The sequence below is a fragment of the Pseudonaja textilis genome, chromosome 2 (genome assembly GCF_049901715.1).
Source record: "Pseudonaja textilis isolate UNSWEBS1 chromosome 2, rPseTex1.2, whole genome shotgun sequence".
Taxonomy (NCBI): Eukaryota; Metazoa; Chordata; class Lepidosauria; order Squamata; family Elapidae; genus Pseudonaja; species Pseudonaja textilis.
The window spans coordinates 190284874-190312313 of NC_141991.1; the positions used below are offsets into that span (position 1 = coordinate 190284874).

The window sequence follows — 27440 nt, forward strand, 5'->3', positions numbered from 1 at the left end:
GATAGGATATATTCGGTGCTATTGCTAAAATATTCCCTTTGCACAAATATGTGCAACATGAACTACTTTAGAATTACTTATTCTCTGAATCAGTCAATCTTAACTACTGATTTTGTGCATGTGTACACTCACACATATTATAAAATTATTGATCTATATCAATAATACCACTTACACATAACACCATCTTGAATATTCAAGACTGTTGAGTGTTGTATATTGTTTTCAGTTGGGCAATTCATAGTTTAAGAGTCAAATCCAACACATTAACAAAATGTAGAGGAAATGTAGTGGAAAAGAGATAATTAAATGTGAATATCTTGGCTCAGCTAAAGCTGGCTTATGGAGATGGTAGTCCTGTCAGAAGATGCCGTACCTGAGAAGAGGGCAAACCAGGATACACCGCCTGAAGAAATGAAAGCTCCCTGTCTTTGAGGCTATATTTTCAATGATTTATAGTGTTTTCTTCAGTGGCATTGAGTCTGACAAACTGGGTATGCCACAGATGTAATATTTTAGTGAACCTCTGTTATTGCAGGCAATAACTCTGAAGAAATTCATCCTGGCTAGAGAGAATTTAGCTAAATATATGGGAATTCTACTGAATCAAGTCTGATATTGAGTTTGGCTGAGGGCAATTGTTAAGATGCATTCAAATCAAATCCATTTATTTTGCAGTCATTAACTAAGGCAAATATGATAATAGGCATAAAGAAGAGACTAAAAGGATTACAATTGGTGACTTTAAGACACTTTATTTCTGTATCTCAATTGAGAAGTAATTAAGCAAATGCAATTTTAGCTGTGTGAATTTTAGAATGTGTTTCTCAGTTCAAGGGAAATAAAAGCTGTGCTTTGTTCTGTAATTATTAGACCTTATCTGAAGTGATGTACTCACTTTTAGCTTCACTTTCAAATACATTAGAATGGGGTAGATGAGGTCATTGAAAATGATCAATGACATATAAAATATAATTGTATGTGGAAAGATGGGGAAATTGTATATAATCATACTAGAGGAAAAGAGATTAGCATGAGACGACTGTTCATATACCTGGAAAACTGGCATATATAATGGGCAGAAATTATTTTATAATTCCCAATAGTTCTGGACTAGTTCCAATAGATTGAATATAGAAGAGGTTAGAACATAATAGCACATTAGAAAAAACATTTCCCTCTTTGGACATATTCTAGCTCTGTATTTCCTGTTTCAAATCCCACCCTTTCAAAATTTATTTTATTATTCCACTGAATGCAGCACATGTTCCACAGATTTGGTTATTTTGCTTAAAATACTTAATTTAGATTTTAGAATTATAGACTCTTGATTCAAACTGCATACAAATTAAATTACACATCATCTTGCCAAACATTTCTGCTTTTGGTTTTGAATCCAACACATAGGCCTTTGGGGTATTTATTTCTTAATATTATTCATTGTTTTCTTAATTATATTATGATTGGCAAAGTCCACAATATATTTCTTCTATTGGGTTGTCATGGATACAGATGCATCTCGAGCACTTCCAGACTTTGGAGAAGTTGAAATCTCTTCGCTGCCAGATGGAACTACTTTTGAGGATATTAAGTCTTTACAGAGTCTCTATCGAGAACACTGTGAGGTAAGGAAGAGGGACTCTACAAAACCAGTCATTATACATTTGAGTCCCTCTTTTAAAATATAACATTACAATTGTCTGTCTTTCTGTTTCTGTTTACTAAAGTGAAATAATGTTCACATAACATATAAAGTGAAATAATGTTCACATAACATATTGTGTGTCTAAAAAGCTGTGGGAATAGAATAGAACAGACAGCTGATTTTGCTATTTAAAGTCTTCCTTGCATTATGTTAAGTTCTGCCATCATAAAGATCAGTCATTGTTAAGCAGTGGCAAAATGGAAGACTCCTGATATAAACCAAAATCAGTGTTGCAAACAAAATTGTCTTGAACACTGCTGAAAGATCTGGAGCATTATATGATTACTGGATGAAGCAATTATTTTAACGTGAATAGTTGACGGACCTGGCCTACATTCTAGAACAGGGGCCCCCAAACTTGGCAACTTTAAAATTTGTGGTCTTCAACTCCCAGAATTGTCCAGCCAGCTATGTTTAAGTCCACAAGTCTTAAAGTTGCCAAGTTTGGAGACCTTTGTTCTAGAATGTGGGGAGAGAGAAGCTAAGTGCCATTAGTCTACCACCATGAGCCATGGTGGCACAGAGGTTAGAATGCAGTACTGCAGGCTACTTCTGCTAACTGCTGGCTGCAATTTGGCAGTTTGATTCTCACTGGCTCAAGGCTGACTCAGCTTTCAATCCTTCTGAGGTGGGTAAAATGAAAAGCCTGATTGTTGGGAGCAATATGCTGACTCTGTCAACTGCTTAGAGAGGGCTGTAAAGCACTGTGAAGTGGTATGTAAGTCTAAGTGCTATTGCTATTGTTATTAGGACTTACTTTCACCTTTGCACATCAAGAACAGCTACTATCAAAGGATTAGGGAATGATCCAAAAGACCTGGACAACATCAGGCTACTCACTTCTGGTGCAGAAGGTGATGGATTTAAGAATTACTTTGTACTTTATGAAGAGAGCACTTTCTGCTGTCTAGAACTCCGCTCAACTGTTAACAGGTGGACAGTGTCAACTTAGACATTAACATTGTCTCCTTTCTCAGTTGATAATTATGGAACTCCTTTAAAATTACTGCTTATCTGACATCAATCAATTTATGTAGACCATCCTTTCCATTGTCATTTACTGCCTATATTTTTACTGAACTTCTGTGTAAGGTTTATGTATGTATGTATGTATGTATGTTATTTAGGTTTCTTCGGGTATTTTCCCACATCTTAATATTTGTGCTTTTATTATAGCGACATTTTGGCAGAATCTCATCTGCCATCCTCAAGCTTGTGTATTGGGTTGTTTTTAATCGTGTGCATTAGGCTTGAACATACACGATTAAAAAGAACCCAATACACAAGCCTGAGGATGGCAGATGAGATTCTGCCGAAACGTCACTATAATAAAAGCACAAATATTAACCTAAATACCATACATATAAATACCCGTGAAAAATATATATATATATATATATATATATATATATATATATATATATTATAAGGCTAATCAGAAATTATTATAGGTAATCTGTGAATGCCATGTAATAAGTCTGTTTATGAAAATGACCAAATCAAATGACCCAATCAAATGACCCAACCACTGCATAATTGTGCTGTGCAAAAAGATTTTATTCAGAAATGAGTCCCACTGAGCTTGCTGGGGTTTATTACCTTATAAACTGCAGCCGTAGTATTTATCATTAAATAAAGACAACATGCAAACCCATATTTGCTTTGGATTTTCAGGCAATATTGGATGTTGTAGTGAACCTTCAGTTTAGCCTAATAGAAAAATTGTGGCAGACTTTTTGGCGCTATTCTCCCTCAACCACAACTGATGGCACTACTATCACTGAGCCAAGGTTAGTATTTACTTTAGACCTTGGGTATTTGGTTTATAAATAAACAAAACAAAATCTACCTTGTACATCCAAAGGAATGTTGGCTTTTAAATTATTAAAATAAAAAGTTTCATTTTATTATGAGGACTGCAGCATATAGTTGCATGCACATCATTTTATTTTCTGCAAATAGGACCAAGTTATTTTCTCATGGGATGATTCCAAATTCAAAGCCCATTTTGATCACTGCTGCATAAAACTGTGCAGCTTGGTTAAAACTATGGAGGCCATGTATCAGCCATTACAGCACAAAACGTCGCAGGGCAACTAAGTGTGTTTCAGACATCTCGAATGTTTTATTTGTAAAAGCTTTGAAATCCATTGTTCTTTTTTAATCTTCATGTAAATGCATTTTCATTTATTCATTTAATACATTTGTTCACACCAGCAATCTGAGTGAAATAGAAAGTCGACTTCCGAAAGCAAAGCTGATAACTCTGTGCAAAAATGAGTCAATTCTGAAATGGATGTGTAACTGTGACCATGTGATGTACCAGGCTTTGGTGGAGATTCTCATTCCTGACGTCCTTAGACCTATTCCTAGTAAGTTGAATGTAGCTGACGTCTTGTAAGGATTTTTTTTCTCCTTCTGGTGATCTTTTGCCTAATATACCTCCCAAGGAACCCGTTAGGAGTGATTTTCAAAGCTATAGAACTAGCGTGAGTATAATCATTTTTTATCTGGAGTGTAGAAAAATATACCATACAGTAATAAATGTTTGACAACTCTTTTAAAACCTAGATTTCAACATCTAGCAGATACTATTTAAATTGTGGGATTGGGTTTTTTTTGTGTGCCATGAAGCAAATTCTTTGCTTTATGGAACAAAAGAACTATTCCTTGAACTTTTTTCTTGGTCTATGAAATAGATGAGGGTTCAAATAGATATGTGTTTTTTATGTCAAATTTGTTTTATATTTTTCAAACTTCAACTAGGAGACTAGCATATAACATAATGTGTCTATAGTTCTTTCTCACCAAAAGAAAGTTTTTTGGTATATTATTGGCAAATGATACAACTGTACTTTCTCTTCTTGCATGGTTATATCACAATCTGTGTCAGTATACTTACAGAAGAAGATGTGACCCATCTAAATTCAGTATTTCAATCCATCCCAACCCTGCCACAGATATAGCATTGATGTTTTCTTTTACCATTAATTTTGCTAGTTTCTCAATCTTTTAAAAATGCAGCATTGGTACAATGTCTGCTTGCAAATATTATAGGTTGATTAGCCATCCGCTGTTGGAAAAAAAATCTTTTAAGAGGAAAGTTTCCTTTTCAGTGAGGCAATTATTTAGGCCAACGCAGTGTAGTTTGTTCCATTGAGAAAGTTGATTTACTATGGTTTTAACAAAACACATTTCTATTATAAAACATTATCCAAGCACTATATAATAAATACTGAATTTTCATCCCATTAATCGTAGTAGTCAATAGTTTTGAGAGGAAAAAAATCGATGTAATTGCACACTCATTGTGTTGTATGAACAGTTATTTTGTAATTCAGTTAGATGCACTTGTTTCTCCAAGGGATCTGTAACATAAAGCATTTTGCTTTTGAAGCCAGTAGAAATGTTACTATGGTAATTGTTACAAACATTCAGAAAATGTGTATCCATCTTCGAAGGAGAGTACACCTCCTTCACTTATGAAAGAGATTGAATAAAACTTTGCTATTCGTATTGTTTTTTGTATAATGTGAGCACGGTCAGTCCATATGTCAATGATATCTTCTGTGTTCTAAAATTGAAGAGTTGCTATAACCAAACACATGAAATTTCTGTTTGTTTTAACCCCTGAAAGCAACAGACAACATTATTTAACATTGGAAAGCTAAATATCAACATTTGCTGTGGTCTAAAAATTAATCTGAATGACATCTACAAGGTTAAATGAATATTAACTGAAGCAGCAACAACAATTTGCGGATGATAGTTTTTCCTGGTTATTTATAATTAGTCAAGAATTGGATCTGTGTTGTCATTCTATTCCATTAACGGGTGTTTTTCCCATTCTGTTATTTGTTTGTTTGTTTTGTAATTTATCAAAAAACTACCAATTGTTGAGTACCATGTTGTCAAAATTCAGTTCAGTCTATTGGTGTACTCAAATTTCTGAATTAGAGGGCAAAAGTGGAAGCTTTGTTTTACTGACATCTTTCAGGCACCTTGTCCAGATTACTTCATCCAGCAGTTTGATAGAGATATTAAAGAGTATGGAATATATGTTGAGATATTGTAGACTCTACACCTTAAGTACTATCGAATCCAGCTGCAGTTCCTTTGTGTTATATTTTGAAATTGATCCTGCAGATAACAGTGAAATATTATATATTACATGAAACTCTTTCCCTCCCCAATATTCATTGCACATATCCTGCATTTTGAAAAGGAGGGAGGGAGGAGGGAACATAGTGCTTCTCCTAATTTTGTCCCCCAAAATTAACTTATTAGGTTGGCTGAACTGAGAATGAGAATGAATTCTGGGATGGATTAGGGACTTGAAACTAGTTTTCCATAATCCAAAACCAATACCTTCATTCTTGCTACACTGTTGGTATTATACAGCCCCAATTAGCCTATTATTAAGTCACCCAGATATCATATCATAAAGTGATGTTCAAGAGTAGCATTACAGATAAAGAGAATGGATTTCAGACCAATGATTAAAGGGGGAGGGGAGGCAATCACTTTCCTTGTCATTGGCTTGTCAAACCCCAGTGCTACATTTGTCTTTGACTGTTTTCTTTTACTTAAGTAATTAAGTAATCCCATTCAGTGATCTTTTTGGCCAGCACATAATTGGCCAAAATGAGAAGAGAGAATAGCTGAATGAATATAGCAGACTTACAAGGGGAGCTAGACCAGGGGTGTCAAACCCACGGCCTGCCTACCAGATGCGTCCAGCGCTGTCCACACTTGGTTTAGCAAAGGGAAAAAAAGTTGTGATAATGTCACATGACAATGCCATGATGATACGAGTTTGTCAGCCCTGAGCTAGACCTTTTGGAAGACTGCTTTTCGTAAAATGCACATATACAGAATACAAAACCAAAGTTAACCGTGAAGTTCAAATGATGGTAACTCTAGTAAAATAGTTGATCATATTTTCTCAAGTGGAAGATGAATTAAGATGGTTTTCCAAAAAAGAGAAAAAGAAGATTGAGACAAAACATATTGTAAACCCATATCATGGTCATCTTTCTTACTGCAAGTAGTCCTTGACTTCCAACCATTTGTTTAGTGACCTTTGGAAGTTACAATGGCACTTAAAAAAAAGTGACCATTTTCAGACATTTAGTAACTGGCATGTATTTCTGTTGGTTGCAATGTCCCAGGGTCATGTGATGACCTTTTGCGACCTTCTGACAAGCAATGACAATGGGGAAGCCAGATTTACTTAACAACTGTTTTATGAACTTAAACAATTGCAGAGATTCACTTAACAACTGTGGCAAGAAAGGTCGTAAAGGGAAGCAAAACTCCCTTAACTGTCTTGCTTATCAGCAGAAATTCCAGGCTCAGTTGTGGTTTTAAGTCAACAGCTACCTGTCTATCTGTTTGGTTGCCAGCTCTTGCTGAAACTAATCCTGAAGATTTTCTCCTCAGTAAATCTGTGCATGAGACATATCTTATCTATCTATCTATCTATCTATCTATCTATCTATCTATCTATACACATGTGAATGTATATATGCCCTGGTGAGAAAATACATTCAAAAAAGATTAGTGCCGGGATTAAAAATTCCGATGATGATGATAATGACATTTACCTGATGTATATGCTTGTCAAGTTAATAAGTGCTAAGCTAATTGAGTAAAATAAAGGAACACTTATGAGTTCTAATCCTACCCAGGGTTTGCTGCTCTTGAAAGAGGAACAGGATAAGAGCATTACTACTCCAGCTTTTCTCCTTGCCTCCAGATATAGAAAGTTACAGTCGGCATTGAAGCAGGAAGAGGAAGAAACAGCAACTCTCATTTTTGTCTCCCTGAGCATGCGAGCTCTAGAAAAATGCATGGAGTCCCCCAGTTGAAGGGACTCTCAGTAGTAAATTCCACTTGTCCTTCACACTCTGTGGTGCAGCGAAGATAAGAGGGGCTTCTTACACACACTACTTCAGTCACTCTCTTGCATTACAGGTAGTCCTCGGCTTACGACCACAATTGAGCCCAAAATTTCTGTTCCTAAGTGAGACATTTCTTAAGTAAATTTTGCCCCATTTTACTATCTTTTCTTCCCACAGTTGTTAAGTGAACCACACTAAGTTAGTAGCATGGTTGTTAAGTGAATCCGGCTTCTCCATTGACTTTGCTTGTCAGAAGGTCTCAAAAGGTGATCACGTGAGCCCAGGGCACTGCAGCTGTCATAAAGGCGAACTAGTTGCCAAGCACCCAAATTTTGATCACGTAACCATGGGGATGTTGCAATAGTTGTAAGTGTGAAAAACAGCCATAAGTCACTTATTTCAATGCCATTGTAATTTCGAACAGTCACTAAACGAACTGCACCTTCCCCATATCCCTTGTTTTCAGTAATGTTTCTTTTGGCTTGTATGTGTAAGATCCTCTTTAAAGATTATTATATGGGGACAGTGAAATCCATATTCCTCTCTGATAAATATAGTCATGAATAATTCAAGTAGCAGGAACACACTCTGATCTGATGTTGAAGTCTCATATGAGAGTTCCTCATAACAATAATCAGAATTGTCTACTAAAATTCGGGTGGGTGATTCCATATTAATTTCTTTCCCTTTGGTAGTTGGTCCCAGTAGTAAACCATTAACCTCATTTTAATAGTGGTCAGTAATCCTAAGTTGGTAAAAAAACTTAAAAAACAGTTAAAACTGTTTTCTATCTTTTTCTTTCTATTTTTTTCTCTTTCTTGTCTTCTTTTTCTCTCTTGCATTTATGTATGTGTTGTTGATCTATTTTAATTGTAAAATCAATAAAAAAACTTAAAAGTAGAGAAGACCGGCTTTAATATTGCTCCCCCCTCCCCAAGAAAACCTATCCAATTGTCGTTCTGACAAAAGGCTGATACAATCCTTGAGCAAATTTTAACTAGTATAGAATTTAACAGACCGACTTGTCCTTGAAGAACAAAAGGAGATGATATTACATGACTGAAGCAAGATACGTGGCGCTGGTTATTACCTTCCAATCCCTATATGGCACTCAAATAGAATTCACCTCCTTTCTGCTCCCTGAGATCATTTGAAGAAGTTCATGTAGAGTTGTTAGAGACTTCTCTTACAGCAAATCAGGTCAAGTCTTGCTGTAGCTGTCCTAGCAGATTCCCCGGAATGCACTTTCCTGTTAATGAAGGCGAGTCGTATGTTTTTTGTTTTTGTTTTGCTTTTAAAAGGCCTTAAACAGATCCTGTCTTTTTGAATGGGCTTAATTCTTACTTATTTGAATAATTTTCATTTTGTTTAAAATTGAAAAACTTATGTCTGTCTGACACTCTCTCTCTCTCTTTCTCTCTCTCTCTCTCTCTATGCGTGTGCATTTGTGTCATGGTTGACTCCTGACAACTGCCTCAACTTTTCCTTGCAGTTTCCTTGTCAAGGTTTCAGAAATGGTTTGCGCCTTCCTCGGGCTGAGAGAAAATGACTGGCCCTAGGTCACCCAGCTGGCTTTGTGCCTAGGGTAGAACTAGAACTCACAGTCTCCCAGTAGTTATCATAACCTCAAAGCCGTTTTAGGGTTCCAACTAGTAATATGACTTTATCTAAAAATATTACATGGAATGTTCAATTCCTATCAAAAGGTTTACAGGATCATAGTCTCTTCAGCCATAATAATGTCTCAGCAGTTATTTGTTAATGGTGCTCATTGGTGAAAGTGATAATTTACTTAAGCAAGATTCTTCTCATATTAAAGCATTTCTTTTAACAGACTTCTGAATGACATCAGAGGTTCAAACATAGCATTCAAGGGTATACGATTGGGTGTTCACAGTTGCCTTAGTAGTAGGCAGTAACTACAGTAAGAGTAGGAGTAGGCAGTAACTACAGTAGGACTAAGAGTAGGCAGTAACTACAAGCATGATGGCAACTAAGAGTAGGCAGTAACTACAAGCATGAAGTACCTATTTGGGTTGGAATATCAGGACACAAGTACATAAAGATGGGATTTGCATATAGCATACTTACAGTTTGCTGAGATAAGCACTGTTTTGAATAGATTTCTATGGTTTTCAAAAGATCTGGAAGAATTTTTGGCTATCCATTGGTTTAACAATAGGAACAATAAAATCCCTTTTTTCTGTATTAATCTGCAAAAATAAAAAACCTTGGGGTAGCCAACAGAGTTGCAGGATTATAAGCACTATTTCTTTCGGTGTTCAAAAATGTTTCTGAGCATAATATACTTCAATTCTAAGCATCGTCTTTTGTACCAGAGTCATTTAGTGGATTTCAAGTTTTGCGGGTGGGGTGGAGGAAGTTGGCCTCGTATTATATCTACCCATCCCTGCCAACAAGAATAATAGCTGCATTGGCTTGTGATATGTATTCAGATACAGGAAGTCCATGTTTTTATAGCAGAGAATTAGGATTAGAAGCCATTTTTTTTTCCAACGGGAGATTTGGGCAGACAATTGGTGGCTGTATGGCATTTAGAATATTGGAATCAAAAGCTGCTTTCATTCATTTAAAGAAAGTATAAATTCAACTATTTATACTTTCTTTAAATGAATGAAAGTGGCGTTTAGGAATCTGCTAGGGTAGAGAGAGTGTTGATTTTCGTGCTTTTCCTATCTTAAAGTGCACTTACGAAGTTGAAATTGCACATCCAAGTCATTTTAACAGCATCAAGCCTTATTATTAAGGCCATTTTTATTTTGGTTTTGATCTATTTCTCTTGCAAGCTTTCTCAAATAAAACTGGAGAATATTTGAGTGCTAAGAATTAAAGCTGTATTGTGCACATCCTTTAAAAGGACTCGGGAGGGCATACAAAAACATCCATTTTTTTAAATCATTGGAACAATAATGTCTATTTCCAGACTCCTGTGACTCTTTCAGAAGCACAGCCATCTACCATCCGTGCAGAGACAGCCCAGCACACTTCAATTGCAGTTACGCATGCTCAGAGAAAGATTTGGCAGATGTGGAATGTATTAATCAGTTAAAAAAAACGATGCTTCATAAACATTCCTTATTTTCGGAAGGTTCTTTTGTGAAGGATGTTGCAGTCCCAAAAACAGTGTTGTGATTCTCCTTTATTTCGTATGGCGTAACAGAATAAGGCATTAACCGTTGTTTTTATTTTTGGTACTCCTGCTGCTGCTTCTTGCTGGGAGATCCTGCAGCCAGAATGTATAGACTATTTAGCTGTGACAAAGTCACATTGCTCAGGGTGCACCACAAGGAGGCTAGTCAGGGGTGGGCTTCAAAAAGTTTAGCAACCGTTTCTCTGCCTGGTTGTTGGGTGGGCATGGCCATGGTGAGCATGGCCCAGTCGGCCTCCTGCACCATGGTGAGGGGGCTGTTTACACCCTCCCCGGGCTCTGGAGGCTTTTCTCAAGCCTCCAAGAGGGCGAAAATGGTCTCCCCGGGCTCCAGAAGCCATCTGGAGGCCGGAAATGGGCCCATTTCTGACATTTCCAAACTTCTGGGAAGCCAGTTTTTTGCCCTCCCTGAGCCTCCGTGTGGGCCTTGTACTTACCTGGGATCCAAAATGGGTCACGTGGGGATTCATGGGAGGGGTAGGGCGGGTGGGTAGCCAGGGGTGGGATTTTCCAGTTCACCAAACCAGCCATAAAATTAGTTACTATTGAGGTAATTCCCCGTTACGAGATTGAGCACATACAGGGAGACGTAGTGAGAGAAGTGTTTTGAATATACACACACAGCACACAGATACACTGTACAGTTAATGTAGGTTTTTACTTTCAATAAACATTTAAGCAAAGTCCACACACATTGATCCAAGTCAATTCACAGTTAAATCAGTCAGTGTTCAGTCCAGGGATAATTCCAATATCAAAGTCCAGTATCAAAAACAGTTCAGTAACAGACTTACATCAAATCTAATAATAACAGTCAGTAAGGAAAAATGGAGGAACGGTAACTCTTTCCAACAGAAGGAAACAGAGACTCAGTCACTTCACTGAGACTCTCTTCTGAGACTAAACAACCCAGGTTTCTGGTTCCATCTTATGGCCACTTGCAGAACCACACCCAATTGCAGTTTTTGCATGCTCTTAAAGATACAGCATTAAAATGTCTATCCTGGTTTATATATTTCCAACCCAAATAGCTGTTAGGTGACTTACATTCCTAACAGTTACCAATTAGCTACCGGTTTGCTCGAACTGGGGACAACTGATAGCAGCTCACCGCTGAGGCTAGTCTACATTGTACCCCAATATTGTGATCTTTTGATATTATATCAAGAACACTTCTTGGTCTATAGAATAAAGTACAATTATTCTGTATACCAAGCAGTGCTCTTGATATAATATCAAAAGATATTATAATTATACTTAGGGTTATCTTAAATTGGCAAATTGATCATACATTTCTGCTGCATTCAGATGATTTGAACTACAATTCCTATAACTTCTAAACATTGGCCATATTGTTTGAAGGCTTATGAATTTGTAGCTTAAAAATCTCTCTATTCCTGTTCTAGACAATCAAAATGTTATAGGAATATTTGTCAATGTTAATAGATTTGTGTTTTAGAAATGCCTTGCTAGAAACAATATTGTTGGTGATGATGACTTTTAAATATACCAGAAACCTATATAGGAGCTGATAGGGTGCTAGACAATAAAAGATAAGAAAATTATAGAGTAACAAAACGAGCATGTAGAAACCACAAATTTTAAACAATATGTTCTGTAGGAGGCAGCCAGTGTAATACTAGTTTTTGAAAATCTGGGATGTGATGTCAGTGCTGGTGAAAACTATTAGAAAGACAAAAGATAGTATAAAGCAATATTGTGGGGAAAAGTCATCTTTGTTAATGTGAGAACAAAATTCTGTTTTCTCACCTATTGCTAATGAAATTGTGATTGCAAATGCTAGCATCAGTCCACCTGTGCTATAGTAAAACACTCATCATTTTACAATGTTGCATTCTAGTGTAACTCGTTATTTTATTTTTATGTATGGCATTAATTTGCGTGTTCTGATCTACCTCTTCTGATCAGGGGCAAAAATGTGCAATGTTCAGTGACCAGGAAAAATTAAAACGCACGTGTGGCTTCAGACTTTATCTCTCATAATTTAGCTGCTTCCACTAAACTCTGCTCATTATCCTGAAGGAGCAGTGGCAGGAAGGGGAGGACAAGCTGTTCCACAGAGGGGAAGTGACAACCCAGAAGACCTATTCCCTGGCATCCTCTATCTTGATTTATCACAGGAAGAGAATCTTGGCTTAAGTAGAGCGAATATAAAGTTATTACCTGAGTCAAACAGTCTCAGAGCTAATAAGAACCTGAATCATAAAGGGCTACATAGGTTATAACCAGGACCTTGAGCTGGATCTGGAAGGATATTGGAAACTGGTATAAGGCTATTATAAAAATGGTGTGGTTCTACTGTACTTTCCAGGCAGTGGCATTCTGAACCAATTGAAGCTACCAAATTGCCTTTCAAGGACAGAACCATGTAAAGTGAAGTATGCGTTCCAAATACAAGGTGACAAGGACATGAGTTATTGTTGCCGGTAACTCCTGAGGCAAAAAGGGCCACCGCTGGACCTCAGATTTAGCTGGGCAAATGCCATCTTGGCCACATTTTCCATCTGCAGTACTAGCAGGACCTGCGAGACTGAAATAGCCCTCAGACTGCAGACTGTTCTTTCAGGGCCAGTGCAATCCCACCCAGTTGGAGGGATTCTGGAACCTGAAGATTTCTGAACAATCAGTTGTTCCATCTGGTTTATTTTCATATTGTTTTATCTTATTATTCAGTGTCTGAAAACAAGAGAGGGAGGGAGGGAGGGAGGAGAGAATAGGCTACACCACCGCTAACCCCTGCCCCCCCCTCCAAAAAAATTCTACCCTGTTGGCTTCATCCTGCCTATTGAAGTTTGTCTAAAATGACAGGAACTTTCCCTTCCCTGCTCTTGTGTGGATTATAGGTAGTCCTCGACTTACAACAGTTCATTTAGTGGCTGTTCAAAGTTGCAACAGCACTGAAAAAAGTGACTTGTGACCATTTCCCCCATTAATGACTGTTGCCACATCCCCGTGGTTACGTGATCGAAATTCAAACATTTGGCAACTGACTCATATATATGTGGTCCTGGAGTCACATGGTCGTCTTTGGAAACCTCCTGACAAGCAAAGTCAATAGGGAAGCCAGATTCACTTAACAACCATCTTACTTAACCACTGCAGTGATTCGTGTAACAACTGTGGCAAGAAAAGTTGTAAAACGGGGCAAAACTCACTGAACAAATATTTCCTTAACATCATAAACGGTCGTAAGTTGAGGACTACCTGTATTATCTCTGTCTGTCTGACTATCTATCTTATTTTCTTATCTTCATCTCTATCCCCTTTTATTGGTGGTATTATTATTGTTGTTGTTGTTGTGTTGCTTTGTATGTACAGTGAGAGCTTCTGCACCAGAGACAAATTCCTTGTGTTTCTAATCATACTTGGCTAACAAAGTATTCTATTCTATTCTACCCTGCTCTGCTTTGCTCCATTCCATTCCAGCCTATTCTATTCATCTAAAGATGCCATATAAATCTAAATGTATTTTTGGGATTGGTTTGGAATGGGATTCTCTGAAATGATTAATTTTTAAAGTATTTTTTGTGTTTTTAAAATAGTATTTTATGGGTCCTGGCCTTGTTACCTTTTATCTTACCTGATCATCTTTCTACTACTCTGGTATTTAATTTTGAAGTTGGAACATTTTTAGTATTGTGTTTATATAAAACATTATTTTCAGTACCCTTAAATAATGAGCAGCTGTTTTGTAACTTGTTAGTTAATCCTAATAAAAGTATTATGGTACAGCTGCTACTTCATTCTAATGTGATATTCCAGGGTAAGTAGTTTATTCTTACAATCTCTAAATCTCTAATCTAGCCATCCATTTAGGTAGTTTGGTTTAAAGGAAAACATATAACATTAATGTTGCAATTTGTTACAGTTAAAAATCAAATGTCAGATACATCTCTGGAAATTAATAGGCTTTTAGCCTCTCAAATATTCATACTGTTCTAAAGAATGGTTTCTGTGGACAATAACTATGGCCTTTGTTAGTATAAACAATATTAAACGTTTATTCTTCTTAATTTAACATTTACTCTTCTTAATTTATATTATAGCTTTTGTTTTTGTCTTGTATTACTACTTAACAATGACGTTACAGAGGTACTTTCTGTGGTGCATATAGGAAATGTGGCTTTCACACTTTCTGTAACAAGAGTCTGGAAAGTAGCCAGTTCATTTGCTCGTATGGGCCATTTCACATGGCCAGATTTCTCTTGTACTTGTGAAAGCCATCTTGGGAGTCCTCCCGTTCTCCGTAGCAAGGAAAGGGAGATTGGTGTCTCAACTACGATGGAAAAATGGCCATTTATGATAGGGAAAAAATGGCCTTGGCCATTTATGATAGGGGAAAAAATCAAGAGGGGTCTGGGTTTTTCAACAACAACAACAAAACAACAACAACAATAATAAAGGATAAGCTGCAGCTCACAAAAGCTTGTGCCTTTTAGTAAAAGTTCTTCCTGATTTCTGAATTACATCAGAGGGACGTGCAGTATTTCTCTTCAGATGTTTAGGCAGCCATTCATGTTTTCTCTCCACTAGGCCATCAAAGAGAGCAAGTCCCCCTTCTGCTCCAGTCTGGTGATTTTTAAATGCATTTTTCATAGTTTTGGAGAACTTGTCTTCTCCCAAACATGGTTATAAGTTCGTCTGTGTTTGTTTGTATGTCTGATACTCTTTTGACTACGTAATAGCATAATTCATTTGATTATACATATAAATCATATACAGTAATTCATTTTCGTATATTGGAAAGGACCAAAGTAAGCTGTATCTGTATCCTGCCATGTCTTTCCACAGAATACTCTATTCCTGGATTTTTCTTTCATTTTTCCTCCTAACAGCTGGTATGTTGTGGCTATTAAATACACAAGCCTCAATTGACTCTGATTTGGGGAACAAAGAAGCTAATGCTTTAAAAAAAAAACACTGTATATCATACACTTCTGGAAATTTCAGGGTATCCATAAATGTATAAATACATGATGCTTTCAGATAGATGAGGGACAGAGTAAATATTTGCTATTTAAAGAAAAATACTGATCATATTAGTTATAAAATGTTACAAACAACTTATTGAATTGGGTTATAGGACGAAAATCTCTATATTCTTTTCAAAGAATAGTTAAATATTCAGTGACTGCTTAGCATTACTTTTCATGCTTCCATTTTAAAACCAAACAATATATTTTAAGAGACTGCATTGTAAAAAGTATTGTTTACCAAACAAATTCTTTTTTTGCCGTTGATCAAATTATGATGCATAATAGCGTGCAGTACAGAAAAAAAATACATTTGTATAGAATAGTACGTAGAACACATCCAAATATTAGTGTTCTTTTCCTACCACAAAAGCAATTAAGAGTGAAAAAAAAATGACATTAACTTCATAGCAGGATCAAATCCCTTCCTGAAATAATATATAGCCTAGAGTAAGATTGTTGTGTTTGTGTTCCTTTGTGTATTGAACAATTAACAATTCACTGATTCTGATCTGGGATCTACATTTTATTTCAAAAATGACCCCATATTTTCAGGTTGATATTGGGTCTTTATACTAAGAATTTCTGATTATAATCCAAAGTTATACAGCACAGACACATGATTAGCATCTCAGTGAGAACAGTCACTGCAGCCTTCAAGATTTTCTGCTCTATAGGTATATTGTACTAGAATAGTGCTACTTATAATTATTATCTTTTCTGTGTTGATTAATGACATGCATTAGCATTTGCTCTCTCCTTTTACGATTTAGTTGTAATATTCAAGGACATTGATCTGTCAATACATTCATGCCTTGGCTTTTTTCCCCATTTATTGTGTGCTTACTTTTCATGCATAGGTGCCTTGACCCAAGCCATTCGCAATTTTGCAAAAAGCCTTGAAGGTTGGCTTTCCAATGCCATGAACAATATTCCCCAGAGAATGATTCAAACCAAGGTAATGATTCAAACCAAGAGTTACTCTTACTTTCAAAATCATTTGCAACAAAAAAGATATTACAGACACAAATAATTCCACATTACCTCCTTGATTTTGTTAATAAAAAAGATACTACAAAAGAACCCTTAAAAAAAACCCACATAGAATCTGCTTTAGATTTTATACTGCCAGTCTATACTGTTCTTTAAATTTTGCTGTAGAAAGTTCATCTACTCAGAATTCTGGGAGTTGAAGTCCACAAATCTTAAAGTTATCACAGTTGGAGACCTCTGGTCTAAATCACTGATTCCCAGTCTGGGGTCCACGCAAAGCCTCCCCCAGAGGGTTCATGGGAAAGAAATGATGTAATATAATTTTTCCACTAAGTGTAGTATGATATATGTAATACATTTGTGAACTAGCATAATATACATTAAAAATACAGTAATACCTCTGGTTAGCAGACTGCTTTGAGAAAAGGGATTTTTAAAAACTGTTCATTATATCTGAATCTATCTAATTAACATAATTTGTACAATTTGCCATAAATTATTCAGATGGATTTGCCAAACAAGAGACTTATTCCATTATTTGAAGGAGAAATTCAAACGGAGATGTGAATATCTACAGACATTCTCAATCATCCAGGTCATGATGGTCCCCGGGGTGCTTTTTCAGAAGGCAACTGGACTTAGTTTTTGTCTTGAAGACATTTTGCTTCTCATCTAATTAAGCTTCTTCGGTAGTTCTTTAGAAGTAAAAAATCTTCTTGGATGAGAAGCAAAATGGCTTCAAAACAAAAAAACCAAAGTCCAATTGCTCTTTGAAAAAGCACCTTTAGGACTTAGATGTGAGTGGAAGAGAATAAAATCAAAGTTTTACTGTGGTTGCTCTTGTAATATACTGTTTTACTCTAATCATCCAAAGATATGTAAATTACTTCCTTAAGTGGTGATCTAACAGGTAAAAAGCTTTTGATGTTGCTGTAGTAGTCTTTGAGGGGAGATTTGCCTCTCTTAACAAATATTTACTGAAGAATTCTAGATGGTATAAGTGCCATATTCTTTAGATTCTTTGTATTTCACAGCAAACTGGCACAAATGTCTACCACAAAATTCTGAGATGGTGCTTCCTTTGTATGCTTGGGTGTGGAGGATAGCCAGGGATTCAGTGCAGGGAAGATATTGACATGGATATTATTTTTATTTAACTTGCATTATTAACGTTATTGTTATCATGTGCACATATGTCCAAAAATAATATTCTCATTAGATTTCTTTATAAGACAATATTGGCATATTTGGGTATTATTTCTCGATAAGCATTTGTAAAAGTTGCTAACTGGCACCAGCTTTATAAGAGAATAGGAGTATCAGGTCTTTTTCTTCATTTTTTGCAGGTTGCCGCTGTAAGTGCCTTTGCTCAGACTCTGCGAAGATACACATCTCTTAATCATCTGGCTCAGGCAGCCCGAGCTGTCTTGCAGAACACTTCTCAGATTAACCAGATGCTCAATGACCTCAACCGTGTTGATTTTGCCAATGTCCAGGTATGACATGATATGAATGCTTTGTATGTAATTCTTTAGCCTAGTCATTAAGGCATCAGGCTAGAAAGCGAGAGACTGGGAGTTCTAGTCCCACCTTAGGCATGAAAGCCAGCCAGGTAATTTTGGGCCAGTGATTACTCTCAGCCCCCATAGGGTTGTTGTTGTTGTGGAGAAAATAGGGGGAGGAAGGAGATATGTTTGCTGCCTTGAGCTATTTATAAACAATAATAAAAGTGGGGTTAAGAAACCTAATGCAAATTGTAAAAAGCCCTCTTTGCATTTGAATTTCAGAGATGCCAAAGAATGTCTAGAAGAAACCTGCCACAATAATCTTTTGTTTCTGCAAAAAAAGATTCATGAAAGATTTCTGTAGCTCATTCTCCACCACCACCCCTCTGATTTTCACCTGTTGACTTATAGATAATGAAGGGTGTTTCTTAACATCCATGTTAATATATCTTTGACTTATATCTATCTATATCTGTCAAAGATTTAGGAAACAAATGTTTAGCAGCCCATTGGAAATGATCCATTTTTTAAAAAATACAACCCATTTACTAAAACATTCCAATGTCCAGCAGTTCCATTTCCACATTTGAAACCATTTTCAATCCTTTCCAAATCAACAGAATGTTGGAAAGACATTATGTGAAGGAGCTTGGAATTGGGTTGAGGAAAGTAAACCAATTTAGATTGTGTTTAGTGTATGGAAAGAAGTGGCTGAAAAAAAACATCAACTCTAATAAAGAATAAGATCAGGAGCTAGGATCTGTTGAGAAAACGATTCCAGAAAAAAAATCCGTCTTCACATCCCTATGGAATGGATAGTTGAGCTCGGAATGCTGTTCACTGCTTTGTTCTAAGCCAGGGATGGACAACTATGGCAATTTTAAGACCTGTGGACTTCAAGTCCACAGGTCATAATGTTGCCATAGTTACCCACTTCTGTTCTAAGTCTCCCTTCTCTATTCAAGTCACATTACCTCAAGTGGAGGAGATACAACCTATCCAAAGTTTCCCAGTACACAGATGAACACAAGCATGCACAAGGGAAGAATAAGCACAAGGGAAGAGCAATAACATGCTGAGAGTTATTTTATTATCCGGAAGAAAATTCAGATGTCCTCTATCCCTTGATTTGTTCACTAAGTACTTATTCTTCCTTCTTTTTTTGTTTTACTCATTGTTTTCCTTTCTAGGCACCTTTAACTTAAATTTAAATCGGGAACTTGAAGCTCCTCTGTAAAACTTTTTTTGAATTGGTACAGGAGCAGGCTTCCTGGGTGTGCCAGTGTGATGACAACATGGTACAACGGTTAGAAACAGATTTCAAGATGACTCTTCAGCAGCAGAGCACTCTGGAGCAGTGGGCTGCCTGGCTTGATAATGTAATGATGCAAGCACTGAAACCATATGAAGGAAGACCTAGTTTTCCTAAAGCAGCACGCCAGTTTCTGTTAAAGTGGTCTTTCTACAGGTCAGTGCCCTGAATAAAAAGGTTATATTTGGTCTCGGTCCAATAGGGTAGCGCAGTGCTTTGAGTTTGGGAGGCCAAACGGTGCTTTGAAAATTGAAATGCATAGAAATGGGCCCGTAGCACCTGTTTGCAACTTCTTTAAACATGTCTTTGGTCAGAATCACTTAGCTGGTATGCGGTCCCAAGAAAAGACACAGCTGCTTTCACACATCGCAGAAATACAGTGTGCTTTTGAGTGTATACCAACTAGATCGTAGCTCTCATCCATGCGTGATCATAGATGAGGCTGTACATCTTCGTTAATTTACCATATGGCTAGTAAAAGTAATGTTGGGCGGGGAGGGAAAGATCTGTCAATAAGAAGGCAGTGGCTTTGATTTATGCATTCTTCCCTCCATTCCTTTCTGTTCTAATTAAGCCTTGGTGGGACTATATTTGCATTCTGTTCTTTGCTTAAAGTCACCCATTTCTATTGTCTCCAAAGTAAGAAAAAAGAAAGTAGGTGAAGACCACCCTAGAAGCCTGCTTCAGCCAGTTTCTAATCTCCTAACTTCAGGGGCTATTTAAGCATACTTTGGGTTTACAAATATGATTTGTTATGTTTTCATTTTTTAGTTGATGTTGCTTATAAGCCAAATTCTTATTCTAAAGGGAATTTTTATTCTAAAGGGAGAGAAACAGATGCAATCCATCAACCAATAATAAGAATGCTAGTTAAGTCCAGCTGTATATGATGAGCCATTTATATAATAATTATTAAAGTGCCGTCTAAATGTAATGCCTAAATAAGAGGTAAACAATCAAGAGGTCACATGAGGCCCTTCACATAGGACAAGGGTGGGCAACTAGGTCAACCATGTTGGCTCAAGAATTCTGGGAGTTAAAGTTCACAGGTAGCAAAGTTGCCATAGTCGCCTTCCCCTGACCTAGATTCATTTAGACCTTAGTCACATTTAAAAGCCATTTAGGGAAATTAGTTGAGATATCTGGTAAGAGTTATCTGAATCTTGAGACAAAGAAAAGAGGGAGTTGGAAAACAAGAGGACGACCCTGCGTACAATTTGCTGTAGCTTGGTCAGTCTTCAGCATGTAGTATAACACCCCTTTCTTTCCTGACAAGAAAGCTAACTTTACTTTAAAAAAAAAAGTGTTGTCCTGTCCTGGCTTAAATAATGTAATTGTTAGAATTATGTTGGATGTGTCGGAAATTTCTGGCATATTTATTGGATGATAATGTGTTTCATTTGTATTTTCATCTTAATATAGCTCAATGGTGATTCGAGATTTAACTCTGCGCAGTGCTGCTAGCTTTGGTTCTTTTCATCTGATCCGTCTGTTATATGATGAATATATGTTTTACTTAGTTGAACATCGGGTTGCTCAAGCCACAGGAGAGACACCTATTGCAGTCATGGGAGAGGTCAGTCTACAGTTGGAATCCTTTACCAGATAATTTAACATCAAAAAGGAGTAATTATCTCATTAAGTTATACTTAATTAAGTAAATGTGTTTTCTAGGAGGTAAGTGTGGATCAGTTTTAATTAAATTCCTTTCATCTGAGATTTAGATATAATGGATGTCATCATATTTCAGTTAAGCCGAATCTGTACAAAACTCAAACAGAAATTCGTTTTCTTTTGTTTGTACGTTCTGATTATATTTATTCACACTAAATACTGGATCGAGTATTTTGCTGTTACCTTTCAGATCCTGTGTAAATTTCTGAAATCTTCTTATGCTCATTTCTGAAATCTGAAATCTTTTTAAATTATAACCTTCTTGCATAGCCAAATGTTCAAACTTTTCTCCTTGTTTTTTTTAACCAGCAGTTTGACACTGAGAGTAAAAAAAATAATTAAAACTATTTTCTTGTATCTATAGAAATAAACAACAAAAAGTAATATTTTCATTCCTAGTAAAAAAAAAAAATTTCTGTCACCCAAGACTCATTTTTAAATTGAAGATGATTATTATTAGATTTTTTATTTTTGTTACAATCACAAACTTGTTTCAAGAGAACTTGAGAAAAGGTGAAGGTTCCTTTTTGAATCACAAAGTAAAAATATATCTTATATATGAAGCATCAACATATTTGACTATGTTTAATATTCCACAGACATTAAGAATGTGCAAATATCCTTTCTTTATATACTTCATTACTCTTGCTTCCTGGGTCAAAATGAAGAGTGTGCATTATGAAAATATATTCAGAAGTAGACAACAAGTATTATTTGCATTTATTCACAAAGTATTAGGCAATACATGTAGCTTCTTTTAGTATTTTGTTCACTATTTAACTTGTCATTTCAAAATAAGGTATGTATTTAACTTCAGAATAGAAAGCTTTGTGGTATGGGTTGCAATATACTTAGTTTGCTTTGGTTGTTGTCATAGTCAATCAGATGTAGATTGCTTCTGTAAATCAGTGGTTTACAACCTACTCTAAGCCAGTGATTCTCAACCTCTGGTGCATGGACCCCTGGGGAGCCATGATATTGTCATGTGGAGTCTGCAAAGACTCAGAAAATGTTAGCAGTTAAGTCTTGGTGGTCCATTGTCTTGGTCCATGACCACAAAAGGTATTTAAAGAAGGAGTCTGGTGAAGAAAAGGTTGAGAACCATTGCTCTAAACCACTTTTAATTTATAGGATTTACTTCCAGAAATCCCTGAACCACCCTGGAATGGAATGGGACAACTCGCCATGGCCAACTCATCATGGGACAACTCACAGGGCAATTTAACTGTTCAATTATTTAAAATAAAGATATTTTATTTTCTGTCATTCACATTTCATTTCGTCCCTATTTTTACATCCTTTCTTTAATGATTCTACTCCACCATTTCTTTGATATTAGTGTAACTCTTGTTCCAAGCGAGTTATGAGTTGTTATGAGCAGTGAGTTGGCTGTGGCAAGTTGTCCCATGATGAGTTGGCTGCAGCAAGTTGACTATGGTTAGTTGGTCATGGTGAGGTGGCCATGGCAAGTCGGCCGCATCGAATTATCATAGACACCCTCACCCCCCCGGAATGTCATAATCTGAAAGGTGTTGCAATTGTTCCATTTGTGAATAAAAATAATCATATTCTTTCTTGGGAAGTATGGTTATGATTAGATTTCACAGAGGATTTAACTGATATGGAAAATGCTGGTATAATGTATTGTATTAAAAGTTGCTATTTTTATTTTCTTTCACAGTTTGGTGATTTAAATGCTGCGTCTCCTGGAAACATGGACAAAGGTTAGCATACACATACTACAGATCTTCAACTTGATTAGGAAATTATAAATGTATTTGTTTACTTTATTTGTATGCCACTCCTTTTCTTAATTTATTCACTCTTTTACATTTCTATTTAATCTGAAAGCTTACTTTGAAGGTTGAAAGATCTTTTTAAAAGATCTAGTGAACTACAGTGATCACTATGGTTTAATCGTGTAAACTGCATTAAGTAAACTGCAATTGACAAGGATCTCCTATAACATACAGTACTAATCCACAGTCTAGTCACATTATGATTTGTACGATGAGTGAATCCAACCAGGGGCATTCTGAGGAAGAGCATCTTATACAATGGATCTTTCACTCAATGAAACATAGTATTCATTTAATTTATTGACAGCATGAACAAATTTCAACTGAATTTGGTATGATAGTGGTAGTTATCACTTAGCAACACTAATTGGGACTGGAAAACTCCATTGTTAGCAGTGTCATTTGAAGTGGGGAAAAAAGTGATTGCACTGCCTATGGAGATTCTCAGTCATCCAGGTCATAGTTGTCCCAAAGGCGCTTTTTCAAAAGGCAAAGTGGATTTTATATTTCTTTGAAGACGTTTCACTTCTCATTTAAGATGCTTCTTCAGTTCTGAAGAACTGAACTGAATAAGCTTCAAGGAAAAACAAATCCAGCTGCCTTTTGAAAAAGCATCTTTGGGACATGTGTTCATATTATTTAATGATGGTGGTCCTGATTGCTGTCGTTGAGCAAGGACTTTACATGACCATGACTTCTGACTCCCAGCGAGCTTTCCCATTAACTTTGCTTGTGGGGAGCCAGCACAGAAGGTTGAAAATCACAATCTTGTGACAGTGGGGATGCTGTATCGGCCATAAATACAAGATCCAGTTGTAATTACCACTCATTCAGTGCCGTTGTATGTTGAGACATTTACTGAATGATCATTAAATGAGGACTGCCTATACAATATTGCCCTTGTGCACTGGCTCAAGTCCTAGGGATCCCTTATGGAAGTAAGGTAACAGTCTCCACTGAAGTGGTTACAAAACATGGTAAAGAATTTGCGCTCATAGGGATTCATTTCCACACAAGAAGTGATTTCTGGTTATAGAAGGGGGATGGCTTCCTTTACTTGCAGCCCCCATTAGTAGAAATCAAGATGGGAGCTTAAGATGCTGCTGGGGAATAAGCATTCATCCACAAGTACAAGGGCTGACTAATTAATCAGGAGAAAATTGGAGCGCACGTACCTAATTTACCTAGGACTGGATTTGGACCCAGAGACTGTCCAATTCCAGTAACTTTAACACTTTGCTAGAGTTGTTAAGCCTTTCTATCTCATTGTAACATGGCTCTTTCAGATTGCAGGATTCATGGTGATTTTATTTGTGCAGATGAAGGCAGTGAAGTTGAAAGTGAAATAGATGAAGAGCTGGATGACTCTGGAGAGCCGCAAGCCAAGCGAGAGAAGACTGAAATTAGCCAGGCCTTTCAGGTGGGCTGCCTGCAGCCGGTACTCGAGACTGGAGTACAGCAGAACCTTTTGAACCCTCTTCACAATGAGCACATTGTCACAGCTACTCAAACGATCAGACAGTGTAGTGCGACTGGAAATACATATACTGCGGTCTAACAAATATTTAAAGTTCTTTTTTCAGATTGTATTAGCCCTCTTGATGTTGGGCATATCATAGGGGACGGAAGGGATGCAAAAAAAAAAAAAAAAGATTTCTGAAAGTCGACTATTGTCAAATTTTATCTGTACTTTTGCTGGAGTTGTGAAAATGGAATGGGTTTATGTATTTGGTCAGATTTTTTTTGGGGGGGGGAAGGTAAATACAATCATTTTACACTGGCCGCTTAATATAAAAAGTTTTCTTAGTTTCAAAAGTCAAGAAGCATTTTTGCGAAGATTAATGTTAATGTTTTTGTCCTCTTTATAATTAAAAGTAATTTAATTTTTTCATAGTTTTTACAAAATATTTTAATGTTAACTGTTAGTCATGGTGATTTCGTATAAATAGGGTTTTTAATTAATTGCACTCTGAAATATCAAGACTTTTCCTTTTTGATTTACACTGGAGGCACGCTCGTTTGATAGCAGCTGCGTTAGAATTATTATTAAAAGGCAGCTTTCATTGGAGAGAACTGGAAAATAACTATTTTGATACATTTCAGAGTGCTCAACAGATATATTGGAAGATTTATTATAATTCTAGAGAACATAGATTGTCTTCTTTCTCAGAGGAAGAGTGATTCTCACTGTTTGCAGGATAAAATGAGAGCTCTGATAGCACATGGTAATGTGTACTTAATAAAGGTACAGATGACACCATTATGGACAATTCAAGCTTCCTTAAATCAGTTTCAAATTTTGGGATACTAGCTCCTCTCTCATAAGACTACTGATTTCAGGTACATTCTGCCCAAAAACTGACTCTGTGCAACCTCCATTCATTTTAATTAGAGTGTTACAAGATTCGAATTAAGGCATCTTTGATTTCCGGTGAGAATGCGATCATCTTTGAATGAGAGGAGGTCATGTTACAGAAGCATTTGCTGGGTTCTGCACCTCATATACATATGGGACCACTACCCAGATGCTTTCTGCTCTTCAGTGGGGATGTGGCTACTGAAGTTTTTTTTTAAAAAGCATCTTGATTCCTTCTTTAAGTGTATGTGCTACTTATGCTGAACTGGACATGCAGGAAACCATTCCTTTCAGATGACTTTTTAATTCTGTGTCCTTTTCCTCATGATAGTTCAACCTGCTGCTCTTGTTAAAGATAGTTTATAGGATGCAAGGAATGTAGCAACCTGCATTGTAATTTTGCTCAGAATAATTCCTGGTTCTTAAGTGGATTTCATTTTATATAAAATGTTTTAAAGGCAGTGAAACTGGCACATGTCACTTGTACTTATTTCCCAATTGCGTAGAATTTGAATAGGTGGCTAGATGGACCATTGCCATTTAAGAATGTACATCAGGGATCATTGTACCTCGGCTATTACATGGTGCCTTAAACAGAACCGAAGCTAAGATTTTCTTGTTAATAACTCTTACATTGATTCAACAAAGTGTGCCTGTCTTCTTTCTTTCTTCTTTCTTCCCCTTTTTCCTTCAGATTCCCTAAACAGTAAGGGCAGGTTACATACTTCAGATATCAAGAATTTTTTTAAAAAAGAAAATTAGATATACTATCCCTCTTAGAGTGACAGTCTTTTTCTTTCTTATTTATAGCTGAACTTCACTTTATTACTAATCAAATTTTCTGGGGTGGGGTGGGATTGGGGGAAAATGGTGGAAAACAAACTAGCTTTAACAGTGTCAAAGGTCAACAGAATAGATTAGCTAATTCCCAGACAAGAATTTATATACTTATATATAAATATATATGCATATATATATATTTCTAAACCCTTATCTACTTTTAATTTCAAAAAGTAACGTAAGCAACGTTTTTAAAAAAGCAGCGTATAGTTTCAATAGTGCATTTGGTGAAGGGGGTCAGTCTGCTATTTTATTTAATGGTTCATTCATAGTATATGTTGTTTCCCTTTTATTCTCATTAAGCTGTTCTAGTTAGAATGCATTTATTGGTTTAAAAGACATGTGAATTTCCTTAGTTTGACCAAAACAAACCAAAAATGAAGGAAAGCACAAAGAAGATTTACAGGTTTTATAGCAAGACCTATACAAAATATTAGCGTCTTGTTTATTGTTTGTTTGAAAGACAATTTTCAAGATTATCACCAAATGCTTGAACAGCAGATGGACTTTTTGGTATATTTTTTAGTATACAGGTTGCATCTTTGATTTTACATATATCAAGAAGACCTAAAGATTTGCTAATTTTTTTATTTGACTACTTCTACTTCAAAACTAAGCTTTAAGAATTGCTTAGAATTGCAAAATTGGGCCGAACTAGGTATTGTGCCTAGTAATTCCTGCCATTTGGTTAAACATGCTGATATACTTCATGATAATTTTGTTCTTTCTGCTATTGGAATATGTTCTTATTTTTCCCCATCAAATCCATCATACCTACACCCCTCACCAATTTTTTAAAAACTAAGCTGTGATAGTTTCTCCCTCTCATTGTGCATTATGAAATGTTTACACTTAAATACAGTAAAATTAAATGTAGAAACAAAGAAACACTTTTCAGCATCTTTTTTTCTGAGAGTCTATTAAAATTCTATGTTAAATATGATCTACTTACTGGTACTATCCTTCCTGGATGATGAACTTGTGTTTTTGTATCACTGTCTTCTTTTGTCCTGAATACTGGATTTTGTTCATGCAGAAAAATGAAAATGATGCAAATTTACTTTTCTGAGAGAGACAGGGCTGTAAATTTTTATGATTCATTTTCCAGACCACTCCCCATCCAGTTGATCACTGTATTCAATGTGCCAAAAAGATTGATATTTATTGTATAACATCATATCCTGGAATTC

The 27440-nt window shown here is 36.3% G+C and overlaps 1 protein-coding gene across 4 annotated transcripts in view; it reads left to right on the forward strand.

Moving 5' to 3' along the window:
- The window catches only part of RFX3 (regulatory factor X3), a 162006-nt gene extending 136098 nt beyond the window's left edge, over positions 1–25908 (forward strand). For 3 of the 4 annotated variants that reach the window (XM_087926685.1, XM_087926687.1, XM_087926686.1), the window contains 9 exons: positions 1513–1625; positions 3380–3495; positions 3923–4077; positions 16632–16729; positions 18111–18260; positions 19529–19737; positions 21004–21157; positions 22937–22979; positions 24341–25908. In XM_087926685.1, coding sequence (XP_087782811.1) covers positions 1513–1625; positions 3380–3495; positions 3923–4077; positions 16632–16729; positions 18111–18260; positions 19529–19737; positions 21004–21157; positions 22937–22979; positions 24341–24612 — 1310 coding nt within the window. In that variant the 3' untranslated portion in view covers positions 24613–25908. The remainder of the gene's footprint in view (positions 1–1512; positions 1626–3379; positions 3496–3922; positions 4078–16631; positions 16730–18110; positions 18261–19528; positions 19738–21003; positions 21158–22936; positions 22980–24340) is intronic. The other variant, XM_026703965.2, reaches the window with a different exon arrangement.
- Positions 25909–27440: the final 1532 nt, after the last annotated feature.